Here is an 18913-nt window from a genome sequence, read left to right on the forward strand (position 1 = left end):
GGGAGGAAGAAAGGAAGGAGAATGTTTGAGGAATTGCCAAGAGATTCATTCTTCTATGGAACAGGCATACCCATGTGTGTTTACTGTACACAATGCAGTAGACATACACTGGTGTACATGGAGGGCACAAGATGAGGCTACAAAGGCCAGTAGGATGCAAGGTAGATCAGCCTTGGGGGCCAAACCTAGGATTTTATCTTCAGAGCAATGTGGAAGCCTTTGAAGTGTTTTGTTTTGGTAGGATAATCACTAATTGAGATCTGTAGTTTTATAGTCCATGGGCTGTAAAGTATTATGGTGTAAATTAGAAGAGGGCCAGGGTTCTACCAGCCAGAGGCCCAGGCAGGAAGCTTTTGCAAGAAGTCTGCAGAAGAGATGATGAGAGCTTGGCCAAAGGGTGGAGATGGAGGAAAATGGACAGATTCAAAAGACAGAGGTTGAGTGTAACAGAAAGATTAGTTTGGTGTGGGACGCTGTGAGGGAGAAGTAAAAAAAAAATAAAGGAAGACTGTGGCCACCAAAACCCATGTGGGTATCAGGCTACCCTATCCGTGGTCCATTGTGATGCAGCCTTTGCATTGGCCAGCAGGGTGTCCAGAGATTACCAGAGAGAACAAGGTTCAAGAGCTGGGCAGAAGACTGAAGGAAGGAAGCCAGGGAAGCTCACAGGACCTTTCCTTTCCTGTCTAAGAAGGGCATCATTTCAAAGGCAGGGTTTTCTTTTAAATGTGCTTTGTAAAATTCCACAGCTATTTTATTTGGACGAACTTGATGGCAAGGGAAGAACTAGATTGGCTCATGTGTTCAACAGCTCATCAGTAAGCAAAATCTTATCTTCTCAAGTTGGGATGGAGGAAAAGGGAGTATTAGAGTCTTTTAAAGACTGGTATTAATGAAAGTTATACAAGTGTTCAGGTCTTTTGTTATTAAGGGTGCTATGAGTCATCTACGACTTGACAACACCTAAACAACAACAACAACAACATTAATGCCAATCAATGCCAAATTGCTCTTATTTTGACCCTTTCTTAAGAACTTCAAGGAATGCTACTTAATCACCATGGCCCAACCTCACTCCTGCCAAGGCCTATGAATGACTTTTTTTAAAAAAAGAAAATGTATCACAAGCATTTAAGCACAAACCCAATTCAATATGCTTCTAGGTCTTTAGGGAAATATGAATATACTCTTGATTTGCACGGGTGCCTAGGAACATTCAGACTTTAGTCACAAGAATAAGAAACAAAGCCAAAACACTAGAAAATCAACCCTGACCACTTTTGCTAATTCTCTCTGCTAACAGCTGAATCCTTCATGGGTTTCTATAATTTACTGTCTCTGAAAATCCACTGGAGGGTCAGCTCTGAGTCTGTTCTGACTGGATAGTACATAATATAAGAATTGCAGTAGATAGAAGGGAGGTCTGATAGCTTAGTGCTAAGGAACTTCACTGCCAACCCAAATGCATGTAGTTTGAATTCATCAGATCTTCAGTGGAAAAAAAGATGGGCAATCTCTTCTGTGTGATTTACTGCCTCTGAAAACTTGCTGGAGGGTCAGGTCTGAGTTGGTTTCAAGTTGACAGTACCCAACATCAACAGCTGTAGTAGGAGGGAGAGCGCTCCTGGTGTAGTTCATAGGGAAGGGCAAAGCTAACACCAAAGCTAGATCTCTCTGGAAGTTCGAATCCTCCTACGGGTCCAAGGGAGGAAGAAGGGCAATCTCCTCCTGTGCAAGTTACAGCCTTGGAAGCCCACTTGGAGGGTCAGACTCAATGCCAATGAGAGTTATAGCAGGCATTGTGAGTTGCCTGCTCTGAGCTCTGCTTTTATTCTGGCATCTCTCCTCTATCAGGTGGCACTGGCAAATCCTGCTTGGTATCTATCAATCAAAGTGGTCCCATTCCTTTTACTGGTGATTGATTCAAGGGCAAGCATGTGAGTCCATTCCAATGCATCTGATTGTGATGGGAAGTCTGAGGAGAGTTTTCTGGGAAAAAGATCAACACAGGTCTTCAAAAGAGACTAAAAGAAGACACAATATCTTTCCTGCCTCTGGACATCGAATAATGTGCAAGTCCGTGATTTAGCATCTTAGGATCATACAAGAAGCTAGACAACATCATGAGGCTGGCTGAGCAAAGACAAGGAAATAAGCAGAGACCTCCACAAACTGAAGAATTAACCAACCCTCAGGCCTGAAAATGTGTAATGAGTCCCCTATTACTGCAACATTTTGCATTTGATATTCTGGGTTTTGCATTTCAAACTGTCTTACATGATACTTCTTTGGAGAAGCAAAACACAGCTTTGCCTGACGACACCCTAGAAACAAAGAAATAGTCACTCCAAGAAAGGAGACGAAGATTTATTTCTCAATAAGCATTCTGGGGAAACTAGCTGTGAAAAGGCATTTTTAATAGCTGCTCCTGATAGATGGAGAGTCCTTTGGAATCCTCCCATACAGCACAAACACGGCAATAAAGTTAGGATGAGCCACTAAGAATGGTATGTGTGGGGATATATAGCATACTTGAAGTCATCATAATATGTAAACACTAGAGAACTTCCAAGAAATTGTCTTCATTACTCAGTTACTCTTATTTTCTTCTACAGTTACAAGACTGGGATTTATTCCGCACCCCCCCCATTTATTTATGTTGCCCACCCCTCTACCTGGTAAAGCACAGAATCATATGGAAGGAAGGAAGCTCAGAAAAGAGCTTCAAAAAGGTTGATCAATTTATATACACAAACTTCTATAGTCTTCTGGGGAGGATTTTCTTTACTATTAAAAATGTTTTAAGCAAGATTTTAAACAAAGGCATTTACTGAGAATTTAATGCAAAGTTTAATTGCAAAGACTTGAGAAATCAAAACTTGACCACCCCCCCCCCCCCCCCACACACACTAGTTTAATTATGAGAAAACTGAAGCTCAGATGAGAATTTTGAGACTCAAATTCAGGTCACTAGGATGTCTCATATTCAAATCACTATCCCTCAAGCGCAAGAAGTTAGTGAGACTGGCTCAGGACAGGGAAGGGTTCAGAGCTACTGTACATAGGGTCACTATACACTGCAGGCGACTCAATGACACATAACAATAACATACTAGGACAGGTTTGGAAGCAGGAGTAGCATCCATTTCCTAAATAACATGCCTCCGGAAACTCTATGAACTTTGATCAACATTGAAAAATGTTGATAATTGTAAAGGGGCTTCAGGTCTTTTGTTCATAGGGGTCACTATGAAAAGGTCGTGCTGGACTTGAAGGCAATCAACAACGACAACAGTTTAATTATGGCAATAAAATATCCTTTTTTAATTCACTGCTTTGATTTTATTCTTTCTATGTCTAACGTCCTCTTAGACCCTAACACATTCTTCCAATATCACTTTCCCCTAAGAAAATCCCTGCATTCAGTCCATTCTCTCAGTCAGTGGTTCTCAACAGACTGTCTACATTATAGTTAATCGGGAAATAAGCTGGAAATACAAATTCCCAGGCGAAGTCTGACTTAGTAGACTCAGGATGGGGTCCAGGAACTCAATGTAATCATGTCAGGCAATTCTGACGCTCGTGGTACCATAACAGGCTCTGAGGCATGTGGCTCTATATTGTACACTAGATTGCAAGATCTCAATAGAAAACATCTAATTATCATAAGTAGATTTAAGCAGGCACAACCAAATTATGTGCACAGTTGCCTATAATTTTTAAGTTTCCTTTGAGGTCTAAAACAAACTCAACTGCTCTGTGATTTGGGTGCTTCTGGTAATCACTTGCTTAGGTTTTTATCCATTGAGACTTTTTCCCCCATCTCCCACCCCTTGTAAGTGAAGTCCTACATGGAATTAAATATGAAATATATTAACCCTCCCTCCACAGTCAAAGGAAATAAATTTCTAAAATATTTCAGGAAAGTCCTTTTAAAAATACACAATGCAAAATGCCTTGCCTTTGAACCACAAGCCTGAGATGTACAGGGTAAACACAGTAGGTAATGAGAGAAATAAACACTGGGTTTTCCAGCAGCACCAGCCCTGAAACCAAAACTTCGGAAGGAAGCTGACCATTAAGTAAGTGGACCAGGGGAACAATAGCTCAGGCGTATCCTAGGGTAACTCTGAACCTGAGAAAACTGGAATTATACAGACAAGCTCCTTGTCCCAAGTTCTCTCTTATTGCTCAATTTTTAAAAGGACAGTACTGTAAATGAGAATATAAAGTTTTAGTGGAATTTTAGAACTCCTTTGGGTACCAAAGAATATTTTTTTCAGGCCTAAATAAATACTCCTGATTGTATGCAGTAAACCCTGGTGGCACAGCATGTAACGTATCAGGCTTCCAACCAAAAGGTCAGCAGTTCAAATCTACCAATTGTTCTGAGAAAGATGGGCAATCTCCTTCCACAAATACTCACAGCCTCAGAAATCTAATGGAAGGTCATTATGAGCTGGACTCTCACTCAACAGCAGCGGATATGGAGCCAGCAGTCCTCATTCATGCCCACATCCTCCCAGCCATGTTTAAATCAAGAGACTCTGGAGATCAAGAACTTGGCATGCTGAGAACGAGTCCGTGTGTTCTCCAAACAATTCATATCATAGCCAGGAGAGCTCCTCTAGACCTAGATTTCTCCATGCATAAATCAAATACCATGGCATCTCATAAAACCAGAGAAAATTACAAGTATCAAATTTAAGACAGAATTCTGGAGTAATAACTCCAGCAATGAAATTGGTTTAAATTTGTTACAGGGCAAAATGTCTATGTCACAGCTGCCAAGTTGCATATTCCAGTTGCTGAACTTCTTATGTTGTGAAGAGAGACCAACTGAACGTAACGGAGTGGAGGAGCCACAGGGCAGAAGAGGAAGGGAAAGTTAATCACCTACCAACGAGCAGGGTCCACTGTCCAAGATCTACTTTAATATTTTTCCAAGGTTTTTTTTATCTTCTCAATCTCCCTTCATAGTCTCACTTCTTTAAGATTCCTAACAAATCTCAGGGTAATTTAAAAAAGGGAACCCTTAAGTACTGGCCTTTGTCCTTTGTTGTTGTTGACTGCCTTCGAGTTGAGCATGACTCATAGCGACCCTATGAAAAAAAGGCCCGAAGCCCCTTTACAACTAAGCCCCTTTACAACTATCGACATTTATCAAAGTTCACAGAGTTTCCAAAAGCAAGTTGTTTAGGAAGTGGATGCCACTCCTGCTTCCCTCATGGTCTCTCTCAGCCCAAATAAGCTCTCATTCCAGTTCCACAGCTTGAAAGATCTACTGCTTGCACTGGGACCTAAGCCTTCTTTCCCAGCTGCTCTCAGCAGGCTTCAAGACCCCCTGAAGACATGCTGGCCACAAAGTAGTCACAAATGTCCACACACACACTTGGCTGAAGTGTGTACCTGGAATTTCCCCCATGTGAATTAAGGGCCTTCAAGTTTGCAGAATTTGCAACTAAGATCGAAACCAGCTTTGCCCTCTTGCAAATGCCTGACTCCAAGTTGCACGGCATAGGCACCAGATTACCACTGCAGAACATCTGGAGTTACTTTTTAAAGTCCAAGTCCTCTTATTTTAAACACACTTCATCAGAACTCTGACAATTTTGGCGCATTCCTCCTGCAAACTTGCTTATTTTCTGCTATGCTTCTTAATTACTGCTGATCGTGCAGCTCTGCGATGACATGGCAAGAAAATGCATTGGACCAATGAAAGAGCAATCTCAACTTTGCCCAGTTGCTTCTCATCAACACCTCGGACACTCTCATTTCTCCATAATTAATACACATGGAAATCTTTACACTAATATATGCAGACTCCAAAAGAATTATCCAGTGTTTCCCATTAATATGAATACTAATCCCATTCTCACTTAGTAGGGTATCAGCCTGGGCCAAAAAAATGACTATGGCAAGAAAAAAAGCAGGTAAGGTCAGGTCAGGTCAGGCCCACAGCTCATCAGCAAAGTAGAATTTAGGGCTTAGTAATCTAAGTTAACTGTTACACTCTCCATCTTTTCCTGAATGCCAGCCTCCAATCAAGAACTTTCTACCAAATTCAATGGAAGGTTAAAATATAAACCCTGCGTGACAGCCACAGCAAGGAACTCAGCAAAGCCTTTCCTAAAAGGGTCAAGCAAATGATACAGAAACCCAAAATCATTCCAGGAGTGTACTTCTAGCAGGAAAACCAAGACCCACTGAATGCTTTAATTTTCCCAAAGAGCAAGCAGGCATTTGCCCAAATATATTTACTTTATACTTCTTAAAAAGCTTTAACACAGATAAGTGCCTTATCAATGAGATTTTAGGTTAAACAACTCCTCCATATTTGACAGGTAAAGAAAATAAATAGAGCTCAGTGTTTGTCCAGGTCTAGTTAGTAGTTTTGTGTTTTGTTTTTTTTTTTTAAGAAGACAATTAATTTTAGAATCCAAGTCTTCTAACTCTAGGTTCAAGGTCCACATCCATGACATGCATCCATTCATCCTTGATCACAGGATAATATAACCCCCAGAAATTTTGTATATCATAGCTTCCACTTTCCTTTGATTAGCACAAGGGCAATGACATGATGAAAAGTAGGCCTGATGTCACACTTCCCCAGCCTCTTTGATGCAACTCATCTGGCATCAGTTCCAAGGCAGTTAACATTTCACACATTTTTCTGTCAAGCCTCCTGATACAATTTTGCAGTCGAAGGGGGAAATGTAAGTACAGCCCAGACTGGTTTACTGCTGAGATAAGAATTTTCAAAGGTTTAGAGGAAAACCAGTGACCAGTCTTAAACCTACTTGGCCAAGTGGTTCATAAGCAGTTGTAACATCTGCCGATTTTTCTCTGGGAGCCGATGGACAAGGCTGTGGATTTCGGAGACCCGAGACTCCTGGTTCTCCAGCTCTGCAAAGGAAGAAAGAGGTGATACTTTATTAGTGTCACAGCTAAACTAGAAGACAAAATCCAGGGAAACTAGGGCGGGGCACTCACAGACTGAGGATTCCTCACAGATTTATGATCCTGTCCTGGGCAGCGCATGACAAGGCCCAGTAAAATCTGTTTCATGGCATTCTGTAACAGGGCTCGTCAAAAAAGTGATGATCAATACATTCAAGCCAAAATGGTGACGTGATGAAATGGAGCCAGTCAACCACATACGCGGAGGAGGGACGAAGTCAGAGCAGCTGGCTCTCAAGTGTGCACTTCATTTCAAGGAAGGAAGGAACTTCATGCACTCATAAAGTGACAAACAATTCGGACACGGATAACATGGCAAGAGTCTCAAATATCAAAATAACACCTCGAGAGAGCACCAAAGAAATCAAAGGAGACACTGAGGCAAGTCATATTTTAGGCAAGCCATGTGGGACTGCCAGTGGGGCGGAAACAAAGCAACGACCCATAAACATTTTAAACTCTGCCTTCCAAGCTGTAACCTAAATCATGGCCTGTTAAGTTCTCTTGGTTGAACCTGGGTGAGTGGCTTCGTGCTTCGGAGAAAATAGGCTGATGGGACTCGCCACACCTATTTATAGGACTGAGGTGAGGTTTAATTAGAGAATGCTTGCTATGGGCTTGGAATTTCTCTGAGAGAGAAATCACATAAACACCATCCTCGCTCCCACTTTTCTCCCATGGCTTTCTCCTCCCCATTTTAAGGGGTCACTATAATGAAACAAAGCCACCCGAACATTAGGTACCACTCACTAAATTAGGCTGGTAGGAGGCTTACAGGAGACAGGAGAGGCAAAGGCCTGTGCACTGTGGGCATTCAAGCCAGATTTAAATCTGACAAGAATATCTTTCTGCCCCCTCACAGGAGAGGCCTGTCCCACGTAGAAAGATTCCAGAATAGTTAGGGCAGCTTTTATCTAATCCCTATGTATTTTAATACCAGCAATATGACGCCAAGAAGCTGGATGATATAGCTGGAGAATGATGAGAAGCTGTAAATGGAAGATATAATGGAAAAGAGGACTGTGAATGTTACATAATGGTGTCGTATTCAGGGAAAGACTTCCAGTGCTCAATTTAGGTAATGTGCAATGTATGATTCATTCTGCAAAACACTGTTCAAGGGCTGAAAAAAACCCAAGGAGTTAGAACTAAAAAAAATAACAACAAAAAACCCCACTCTGAACTAGGAAGGGAAATATGCTTCCCCCCACCCCTCCCACCTTCCCTACCTCTCCACTCTTTATAAAAAAAGTCCCAAAGTTTTCTCCTTTACTGTAAATTCCATGTGGCCGTATGCTCCTTAGTAATCCTGATTTGGTTTCACTTTTATTCTGAGTTGCATTTGCTTGAGCTTGTAGGTAGGCAGTTTGCATGCAGCATTTGAAGGATTAGATAATATTTATTTTGGGAGACTGTTTTTTGAAATAGAAAAATCTATTTTCCCCCCTTTAAAACTATGAACAACAACAACAACAAGCCACTCACTTGCTGCTTTGATGAAACTTCTTTGGAACTGGTACATCATGAGTGGTCCAGGAAGCATTCTGGAATAAAAGGATACGCATTAGTCAGCTAAACAATGATATAATAATCACACTTTTTCTCAACAGGAGCCTAGAGGCTGCAAAATTGAACTGAATTTCACAAAGGGCAAAGACAACAGAGAAAGGAGAGCAGCCCAATTCAGTTCAATGTCATCTACTCTTTGAAAGTAATCTGAGATTTGACCTGAAATTCTCATTTTTTCACTTTTCTAAGGGAATGAGTACATCTCTATTCCCACAGTTCCAATTAGAAAAGTGCTAAGGCAAAAGTCTAGCATAAACCAGCAGATTTCTTTTTTCAGTCAGTGACTCATTCACCCATCCACAAAAGCACTGTAAGATGTATCTAAGTAACGATTTGCAACAATGTGGGCCTACACTCTCATCTCCCAAGTAGCTTTTTATCTCAATCAGTTTATCTGGGAATACTTTGGGAAATGTTGGGAGGTATATTTTCAGCTAATTCACTATGAAGTGTTGTTCCTTAATGCCAAAGGGCTGGAACCACTCATACTATGTGTGCCAAGAGCCAATTTATACCTGCTGGGGTGTTAATATGCTTAACTGTAAACTTGAGGGTTTTTTTTTTTCTGATAGTCCAAATAAGTTTCAAAACAGATTTTTTTTTAAATTGGTCCTAATTTAGCACGTAGTCATAACATCTTACTGTTGGTTTCAAAAATCTGTAATCAATAAAGCCTGAATTACCAATTTCTTTTTGGTGGCTCTGTCTTTGCTCTCCAGCTAAGCAAATCTTTAAAAGCCTCTAGAAACTCTTACACAATTGTAACATCATCAAATGTTATATCATCACCCTTTCGGTTTAAGACTTGACCCCCTCCTTTCTCTGCATAAGGACCTTTAATAAAGAATTACAATATTCCAGTTCTTTGAGTCCTGCAGTAATTTCAGTCTATTCATGCTTCTAGCTGACCAGAAGCAGGTAGTTAGTCAAAGTAACACCCTCAATAGTCAGGAGAAGTAGGTGGAAAGGAAGAAGTTAGAACAGTCAACCATATGATATCAAGCCAATAGCCTTTGTCCAGGGATAAATCTCAGAAGGAAGAAGGCAAGGGATAAGGAGGAAGGGCAAATGGAAATGGAAAACACAGCGAAGACGTGGGAAAAGTACTGTTAAATTGTGGAGATAGCAATCAATGTCATAAAGCAAAATGTAGATGAAGTGTTAAATGGAAAATGTATTTGCTCTGTAAACGTCCACCCAGATCATAATAAAAAGAAAACAATTATAGTAGTCTTCTCTACAAAGTAATATTTTCCAGTGTTAGTAGAAGTTAGAAGGAAGCTCCACTTAGTTCTAATTTTTAGCAATACATTGTGAGCAATATGCCATGTGCTTCAAGGCACAGGACTATCACAGCATGGAGTATATGATTATGCAGCTTCCCCAGAGTGCTCGGTGATTCCTTGGTTTCTTAAAAGAATACTCTGGGATTTCAAGAAAGACAACATTTTAGATTAACCAACCACAAACCCACTGCCAGGACCCCTTTATTCAATAGTACTTATCACAGTTGCTTCTTGTAAAAAGGGAAAGCTTCCTAAATCACTCACTGCACCACCACACAATGCCTACCTAGCCTTTCTAGACAATTTACAATCAGTTTGATCAGCTGAGTTAACTGCACCTATAAAGAAGCTGTTTCCACATCTCAAACGCCCACCCAACAACTCTCAGGAGGCTGAAAATAAAACTGCTCTCTTCCTGATCGGCTGATAACAAGCTGGCAGCCCGCCTTGCAAACGCGGAAAGTCCCTACCTGAGGTAGGTCTTCAGGGCACTAGTGATGGTCTTTATCTCCCATTCGGCACAGATATCCGTTTCTGTTTCAGATGCTGTTTTGGGGTCTAAAACAAAGGAAAGGCATTGCTTACAGCAGAGAATATTGTTGTACATTGGGAGAAAATAAATAAAATCATACATGAAAGTGTCCAATCTTATTAGCAATTAAAGAAATACAAATAAAAACCAAAACCAACACATGTATTTTGCCTAAATAGGGAAAAATGTTGAAAATCCAAATACCCATTGCTGGCACAAATGCAGTCAGACTGATGCTCTTATAAATTGCAGGAGGCAGTAGAGATAAACAGATGGGTTTTGAAAAATAATTTGGCAATGTGTATAAAAGTAATAAAAATGCTTATACCCTTTGAACCAGTAATCCCACTTCTCACAATCTATTTTCAGGAAAAAAGATAAACCAGATAAAAATCTGCATAGCCAAAAAAAAACAACAAAAACAAACAACAAAAAACCAACAACCCCCAAAACGACTCAGTGTATGTAATTCTCCATAATAATAAATAATCCCCAAAATTTTGAAAAAAGAGTTTTAAGACTTTGAAAAAGGAAGCAACATAAAGTTATGTGTCCTTGACCTAACAGGCTGTTAGGATGGAGCCATTCATGTGACAATGGCTTACAGTACGTGGAAAATACCTGTATTATCATGTAACATCAACCAAAAAATATAAAGCTACAAAGTTTGTGAGCAACTCATATGTATGAAGACTAAAAGGAAATACGCTAAAATGGAAACAGTGGTTGGGTTAGCATGGTGGAATTGAGGCTTTTGCATTTTCCAAACTGCCTGATTTGATCTCATTACTTTTATATTTTTGCAATGTTGCCTGAACCACAGAAATACAATGAGAACCACTATAATTATGCTAGCTCCTGAGAATTCTTTTCTCCGTCGCCTCTTCCTCAGACTTTTAAACAAATGTGTGCATTTGAAATAATGTGTATTAAAAGAGAGAAATTTTTTTTAATTTTTTTTTTTTTAGTCTTCCTGAGCAGCACAGAGGACAATGACAACAGAAGGCTGAGACTGGGGAATAGAAATTGCTTCACCAGAACCCTGTGTTACTTCCGTGAGGTGATGGGGTCAGACACCAACTGATAGGAGGGCAGTGACGTCCTCCCATCTAAGGATACTCTGGGTTCCTCACACTGGCTTCCTTCCACAGTTACCTGCCTTCTGGCTCCCATTCCCTCTCTTTCTGTGCAGTCTCTCACTTTCAGCTTTGGGTCTGTCCCTGTCCATGTATTGGGTGAGGCTCAACCCTCTGGCGATGGTGAATGAGATTTAGGAAAGATCATTCAAAGCACAGCATCTCTTGGAACAAGGTGACTTGTTCAGGGACTGACCAAGCCCTAAGCCAGTCTAATCAGACAGAAACTCAAGACATTTCCGGGAAAGGAGGGTGGAGGAGTAAAGACCTATGGGCTCACGCCTGGGAGGTAATGTCGCCTGGGAGGTAATGTCGTTAGTATTCAGGCCCCACCAGGTAGAGCTCGAGGATGAATCAAAAAAAGGTGAAAGAAGCAGAGATCCTAGGGGGTTTTTGGTGTGGTTTTTTTTGTTTTTTTATTTTTAAAATTTTATTGTGATTTGAGTGGCATGAGATACTAGGTTTTGATGATGTTACTTGAGGCCTAGTGTCCGATCACAACTTTTCAGTTATATAAGCCAATAAACTTCCTGTAAGGCAGAAGAGGCCAGGTTTTCTGTTTACATAATCTATAGAAATCTAAACAATACACCAACTGAACAGATACAGCTACTGGACTGTCTCCAAGAAGAATCGTCAAGCACCATCCAGGAGCTTCCTACTGCAGGGCCAACAGCATTTCACATGGGAAAGGAGAAAGCATCAGTGGTGGTCCAACACATTTTTCTACTTCCTGGGGAAAACTCAGACACCAATGAGTGTCTTAAGAATCAGTTGGCCTTGACTCATAACAACCTTGTGTACAATGGAACAGAACCCGGCCTGGCCTGGCACCACCCTTACAATCTTTGCTGTGTTGAAGCCCATTGTTGTTGTCACTGTGTCAATTCATCTCACTGGGTACCTTCCTCTCATCCACTGACTCCCCAACTTTCTAAGCACAACATCCCTTTCCAGGAACTGGCCCCTCTTGACAACTTGCACAAAGTATATGAGACAGAGTCTCACTATTCTTGCCTCTAAGAGGCACTCCAGCTGCCCTTTTTCCCAGAAAATTCTACATATAAAGTCTAGGTAAGACCACAAATCTGCTCTCAGTGTGTCTCCCTGACATGCAATGGGAGATGAGAGAGGAAAGGGCCCCAACTCCTAAAATGTTTGTCTCCTGTATACAAACACCTGTGTGAGGTTTGCAGACGCACCTGGGCAATAAACTCCTTCTTGTTACATGAATAAGTAAAAGAAATACTAAGATACATGGCTCTGTTTAAAAGGCCACAGAATAGTCAACTCCACAGGGTTCTGGTCATAGCAAATTTCTGAAAGTGCACAAAACACTCTTTCCCTAATACCCCAAACCCTCTTTTGTCATCGCAATGCTCACTTAAATTTGTCATTCTTTAAAAGTGTATGCAGCAAAAAGCTTGCTGAGCATGACCTTTTCCCTCCCCACCCCTAAGATGCATGGAGGGTTGCCATATGGCATGGCTTCTGGATGCGACACAAATGTTACTGTACATTTTTCTGAAGAACAAACCAACTTCTACCCAAGAAGAGTGAACATGACACTAAGCAAGCAGCACTTGGCAGGTCTGGGAGTTGTGAACTGTTCCATGAACCACATTTAGCAAACTAATGATTAGCGTCCACTTATTCAGGCTCTGTAACCATAGGAATATTGTGTAACATTACAGAGAGAAGAGTCAGATTACAGCCCAGCTAAAGGGCTTTTTATAACTTGGATGAGGTAAGGCTCATAACTTGAGCACGTCCATTTTAATTCATCTAATATCCAAACTAAATTAAATACAGCCTCCCAAACTGCCCCCTTTTCGGAAAGTGCTGCCAATTTCCACACCTTCCTGCTGACACTTGGTGCTCCCCTTGCTTGCAGGAGATGGTGGTGTCTGAGAGTACTGCCAAGATGTAATTCTAATTCACAACTTTCTCTAGAACTCTGTGTATTTCTTCCCACCCCACAGCAGCACTTGATCACAGCAGTGCATGGTGAAAACAGTCTTAAATGGAGAAGTCTGAAGTATAAAAAGGCACCTTTGGGTAAAGGGAAAGAACATATTTCCTCTTTAACATAGTATCCTATAAATTCAGAGAAACGGGAGCAGAGGCTGGAAGCGGAGGTTATATGGGGAGGCGCCTGAGAAATGTCACCTTGGCCCAAGTCCCAAGATCTGTCTAAGTCTGGCACTGTGCAGCTGATGGACACACTGGAGGACTCTGCGGAGGAAGCTATTAGCAAAGTCATTATATGCTCCTCCTAAATCTCCTAATGGCACATTAGAAGGCATGCAAATATATTTTTTTATTATTTAACAGAGGAGATATTGTATATATATGATTAAAAAAAGAGATTCAAAGAAAATAAATATGCATACATTAAAAAGTAAGTTTTCTATTCCAAAAACTGTGTTTTTTTTGGAGGCTAGGGTTTTCAAGCTCCGTCTCACATACATTGGGCACATGGCCAGGAGGGGCCAGTCCTTGGAGAAGGACCTCATGCTTGGAAGCGTAGAGGGACAGTGCAGAAGAGGAAGATCCTGGATGAGACAGAGCGATACAGTAACTGGAGCAATGGGGTAGGTTTGTTGGAGTCAGTGAGACAGGGTCAGGACAGGGCAGGCTTCAGAGCTCTTGTACATAGGGTTACTATGAGTCGCAGGGGACTCGACAGCCCATAACAACAATTTTAGGTCTTGTTTTCTTTGTCTCACAATCTACACATATATGCTATTTTAATAATTGATTACAAATATTCAATAATTCATTAAAAATTATTTCCACAACCAACACAATAGTGGTAACCAAAATAGCATGGTACTGGTACAATGACAGGCATATAGACCAGTAGAACAGAATTGAGAACCCAGAAATAGATCCATCTATGTAAATCTATGGTCAACTGATATTTGATAAGGAAATAAAACTCTATCAAATGGAGAAATGACAACCTCTTCAATAATAGTGCTGACAAAACTGGACTGCTACCTATAGAAAGCTGAAACAGGATCCACATCTCATACCATACACAAAAATCAACTCAAAGTGGATCAGAGACTTTTGAGTAAAGCCCAAAACCATAAAGTTCATCAGAGACAAACTGGAATCAAGCTTTTAAGACTAGTCCACAGTATAAAGAGACTGCCAAGTACAGCCAGAAATGCACAATCTGAAGAGGATAAAATTGATCAACGGGATCTTCTAAAAAGTAAATCCCTGTGTGCATCAAAACTTTTTCAAACAGGGTGAAAAGAAAACCTACCAACTGGGAACAAACATTTGGCAATAACATCTCAGACAAGAGTCTCATAATGAAAGTTTATAGAATACTCCTGGGCCTCCACAAGAAAAAGATTGATAACCCAATTACAAAAGGGGCTAAAGACATGGAAAGACTTTTCACAGAGGACGACATTCAAATGGCCAACAGACATATGAAGAAATGCTCCAAATCACTGGCAATAAGAGATGCAAATCAAAACCACAATGAGATACCATCTCACTCCAGTAGCAGTGGCAAAGTTTAACAGGATAGCAAGTAATAAACGTTGAAGAGGATGCGGCAAGATAGGAACACTTATACATTGTTGGTGAGATTGTACAATGGTACTACCACTCTGGAAGGCAGTTCGGTGCTTCCTTAAAAAGCTGAATATAGAAATTCCATAAGACCCAGCTATTCCATTGCTTGGAATATAGCCTGAAAAAATGAGAACTGAGGCTCAAATGGTGACTTGTACATCAGGGTTCATAGCAGCATTATTCACCATTGTAAGAACACACAAATATCTCAAATTTCCAACCACACACGAATGGATTGAGAAGTTGTGGTACATTCATACAATGGAACACTTGGCAGCATGCAGGAGCAATGAGTTTGTAAATCACTACCTAACTTAAGAGAGACTGGAAAGCATTATGCCGAGTGAACTAACTCAGTTCCACAAGGACAAATATTATATAAAACCATTATTCTAGAATGAGTATGAGGATCCAAGGGGAGGGGAAGAGTAGACATAGAGGGGTGAGGATGGGGGGAGGGTGTTAAACATAAGGTTGCACATTCATTGGGTGGGTGGGGTAAAGGAAATGGGAAGAATCTTTTGTGAAAAACAATGTATGTATTCAAACCTTGTAAGTAACTCAGTACAAAATTTAAAAAAAAATTTTAAAAAATCATTCCACATCTGCATATGTAACCCAGAGTATTTAGAATTAACTTGATTTTTAAATTAACAGATTTATAATTAGTTTAATGTTGCCTGTTACATCCTTGTATGTCTTACCAAGGAGTCCCCAGTAGTACAACAGTTAAGTGCTCAGTTGCTAACTGAAAGGTTAATGGTTCAAATCCACCCTGAAGCTCAGGGAGAGAGAGATCTGGCACCCTGTTCCTGTAAGCTTATTATTTAGGAAAGCGTAGGGGCCACTTCTGCTCTGTCACATGGGTTCACCATGAGTCAAAATTGACTAGACAGCACCTAAAACCAATAGTATGTCTGATCTCTCAAAGGAAAAAAAAAGGTGGAATTAGTGGGGCAAAAAGGTATGTACCTTTTAAACTTTCAAAACAATTGCTCAATTGAGATTCAGAGGTACTACTATTATATGAAAATATGACAGTGACTTCTTCCCCACATCCTTGACAACAACGTATAATCAAACACTTGACTAGGTCATCGGCTGGGTTCAAAACAAAACCAAACCAAGTCAACTATCTCTTTTCTTTAAGTTCTTTACTGAGGAGGGAGGTTGTGTGTCTGCATGTTTCTAAAGTCAAGTGTTTTGAAGTATGTTGTTGTTAAGCACAGTCAAGTCAGAATTCACTAAGAGCTGACTCTGTGGTAGATTTTCAGAGGCAGTAAACTGCATGGGAGGAGATGGCCCATCTTTCTTCCTAGGGAATAGTTGGTAGATTTGAACCAGGTGCCTTTGGAGTGCAATTCCCCTTACCACTCAGCTACCACAGCTCCCTTATAAAAGTATAGTGATCCTTTCATTTTAGTATCTTTTCATTGTGATTTGAGTGAAAAGTCACAAAGCAAACTGATTTTTTTTTTCATTTAATCACTCATACACATTTTGTTCAGGAACATTAATGTCAATATTCATAATGGAATTCTGAATTCTATCAATCCTTCTATACCCCTCTGTGTCTTCGCTTTCTTCAGTGAGATTGCTGATTGTCCTTATACTGGATACTGCTTTTCCTTAACCTATCTTAATATGTGTCTATCTTCTATTCCATCCCTGGTAACATCCAAGAATGATTTCATCTATGTGTAAGCCTGGGAGCTCTGATAGCCTAGTGGCAAGAAGCTGTGCTACAATTCTGAAGGCACATGCAATTCAAGGCCATCAGCTGCTCTGTGGAAGCAGGATGAACAATCTCCTTCTAAGTGATTAACTGCCTCTGAAAACCCATTGGAGGGTCAGCTATGGGTCAGCTCTGACTCTACGGTACAAAGTTTTCCTTATCTTTTTCTGTGAACTTAAAAAATATTTTTTTCCTTTAGTGACTGAATTATTTCCCTTTGCGTAATGCCAACTAGCTAGAACCACATTATGCAGTGTTTCATGAGTTCTTTATTATTTTTCAGTGTTGCATCATACTCTATTGTGGGAATGTACTATGTATGTATCCATTTGTCCACTGATGGACCCTTGAGTCATTTCTATCTCTTTGCTATTGTAAATAATGCTTCAGTGAATGTGGCTGTATGTAAAGTCATCCTTTTTAGGTTTTATGATTTTTTAAAATAACATATAACCATGTAAACAACTACCACCACAATTAAATGTCAGAACCTTTCCATCACTCCTAAGAGCCCCCTTGAGACCGGTCTAGTCATCTCCCTCTTTCCACCTCCAGTTTTTTTATTTAGCATTGATGCTTTTGAAACTCACTTACATTGTTGCACACATCAATAGTTCATTCCTCCCTCAATGTTTAGTAGTCAATGTTAGTGGTCAAGAGAGTTCTCAGAGGCAGCCCTTCTGCTGGTTTGAATTCACTATGGGAGAAAGGCAATCTCAGCCTTGAAAATTCACTGGGAGGTCATCTAGGAGTCAGTTCTGATTTTAAAAATGGCATTGATTGTGTCCTTCCTATATCCTACATAGAACTAATGATCTGCTACACACATGACCAGAGCATTCCTCTGATTTTGGCTTTTTGGCTTATGCTTTCCTAATAGTATATTTTAAAAACTAGAAATTCCCCATTTCTCTGAAGTTCAATTTCTTAGTTTGGAGTTCCCCCCAACTTTTATACTTCATGCTTTTTAGTGCTCCAAGAAATTTTTGCCTTTTAAAACTCATAAAGGTTTTCTTCTTTGTTTGTAGACAGGATTCAGTTTTAATGTTCATGTTTAGGAATGGATCCATTTCAAGTAACAGTTTCAATTCCTTCCCCCTGCCCTTTAGCTTTAGAGAACTGTTTATTGTTTAAAAATCATAATTGAAACACAAAAAAACTTACAATCCTACAACATCCCAATTCCAGCCCCCACTCCCTTGAGGGAAGTGCAGGACTATTTCCTCCCATCCTGCTGCCCACACCACTAACCAGGACCCTGCCCTGGGAGGCCAGCTGGCACTGGGCAGTAAGTCACCAGCTAGGGAGGGGCCCAAGGTGAGGTGGGGTGCTCACCGCCTACACATATGCAGTCTGTGGGAAGAGAAGCTGGCTCCCCAGGTAGGGGACCCCCAAGCGAGAAATACAAAGAGCCAATCTCCCTCATCCTGCTCCTCCCCAGCCCCCAAGCTTTTACCATCCAGATGCCATCTGTGCCAGTATCATAAATTGAAAAGATCATCCTTTATCCCACTAAATACAATGATAAGATATAAAAACAACTCACAAATGTGTAATTTTATTATTTCTGCACTCTCTTGTTTGTTTCATTTATTTGCATGGTTGTGGTTAGGAAATAAGTGATTTTGTACAAACTGGAAAGAAAAAAGGAACTAAGCTTACTGGTGAGACCTATGAGACTATGGCCCTTAATCACTCTTTCACCCTTTAAGCCACACAAATGTCTCAACTTTCAACCAGACAGTGGGTATGCAGAGTCATGCTACCAACCCAAAGGCAACTGGTTCAAATCCACTAGCTTTTCCAGAGGAAAAAGATGAGACTCTCCTCCTGTGCAATTTATAGCCTCTGAAAATTCAATGGAGGGTGGAATGAGTCAGTTCTGACTTGACAGCACATAATAACAACATAAGATAAAATAACATCACTTGAGAGGAAGCCTTCCCTGGAACAATGAACTATATGAGCTAAAACAGCACTGGGAGGAGGGTAGAGAGAATAGTGCAACAATGAATGAGTGGAAGCCCAAAATCTCTGTAAATGTTTATGAAAATTAATAAAATATAATTATAGAAAAAAAAATAAAACAGCAGTCAGT

The 18913-nt window shown here is 40.5% G+C and overlaps 1 protein-coding gene across 2 annotated transcripts in view; it reads right to left on the reverse strand.

The window, feature by feature from the left end:
* Positions 1–18913, reverse strand: part of ARHGAP26 (Rho GTPase activating protein 26) — a 636281-nt gene that overhangs the window by 228704 nt on the left and 388664 nt on the right. For both annotated transcript variants that reach the window (XM_006891116.1, XM_006891115.1), the window contains exons 15-17: positions 10286–10373; positions 8446–8504; positions 6801–6906 (exon numbers count right to left, since the gene is read on the reverse strand). In XM_006891116.1, coding sequence (XP_006891178.1) covers positions 6801–6906; positions 8446–8504; positions 10286–10373 — 253 coding nt within the window. The remainder of the gene's footprint in view (positions 1–6800; positions 6907–8445; positions 8505–10285; positions 10374–18913) is intronic.

The sequence above is a fragment of the Elephantulus edwardii genome, unplaced genomic scaffold, assembly GCF_000299155.1.
Source record: "Elephantulus edwardii isolate Elephantulus edwardi_28Jun2011 unplaced genomic scaffold, EleEdw1.0 scaffold00095, whole genome shotgun sequence".
Lineage (NCBI taxonomy): Eukaryota > Metazoa > Chordata > Mammalia > Macroscelidea > Macroscelididae > Elephantulus > Elephantulus edwardii.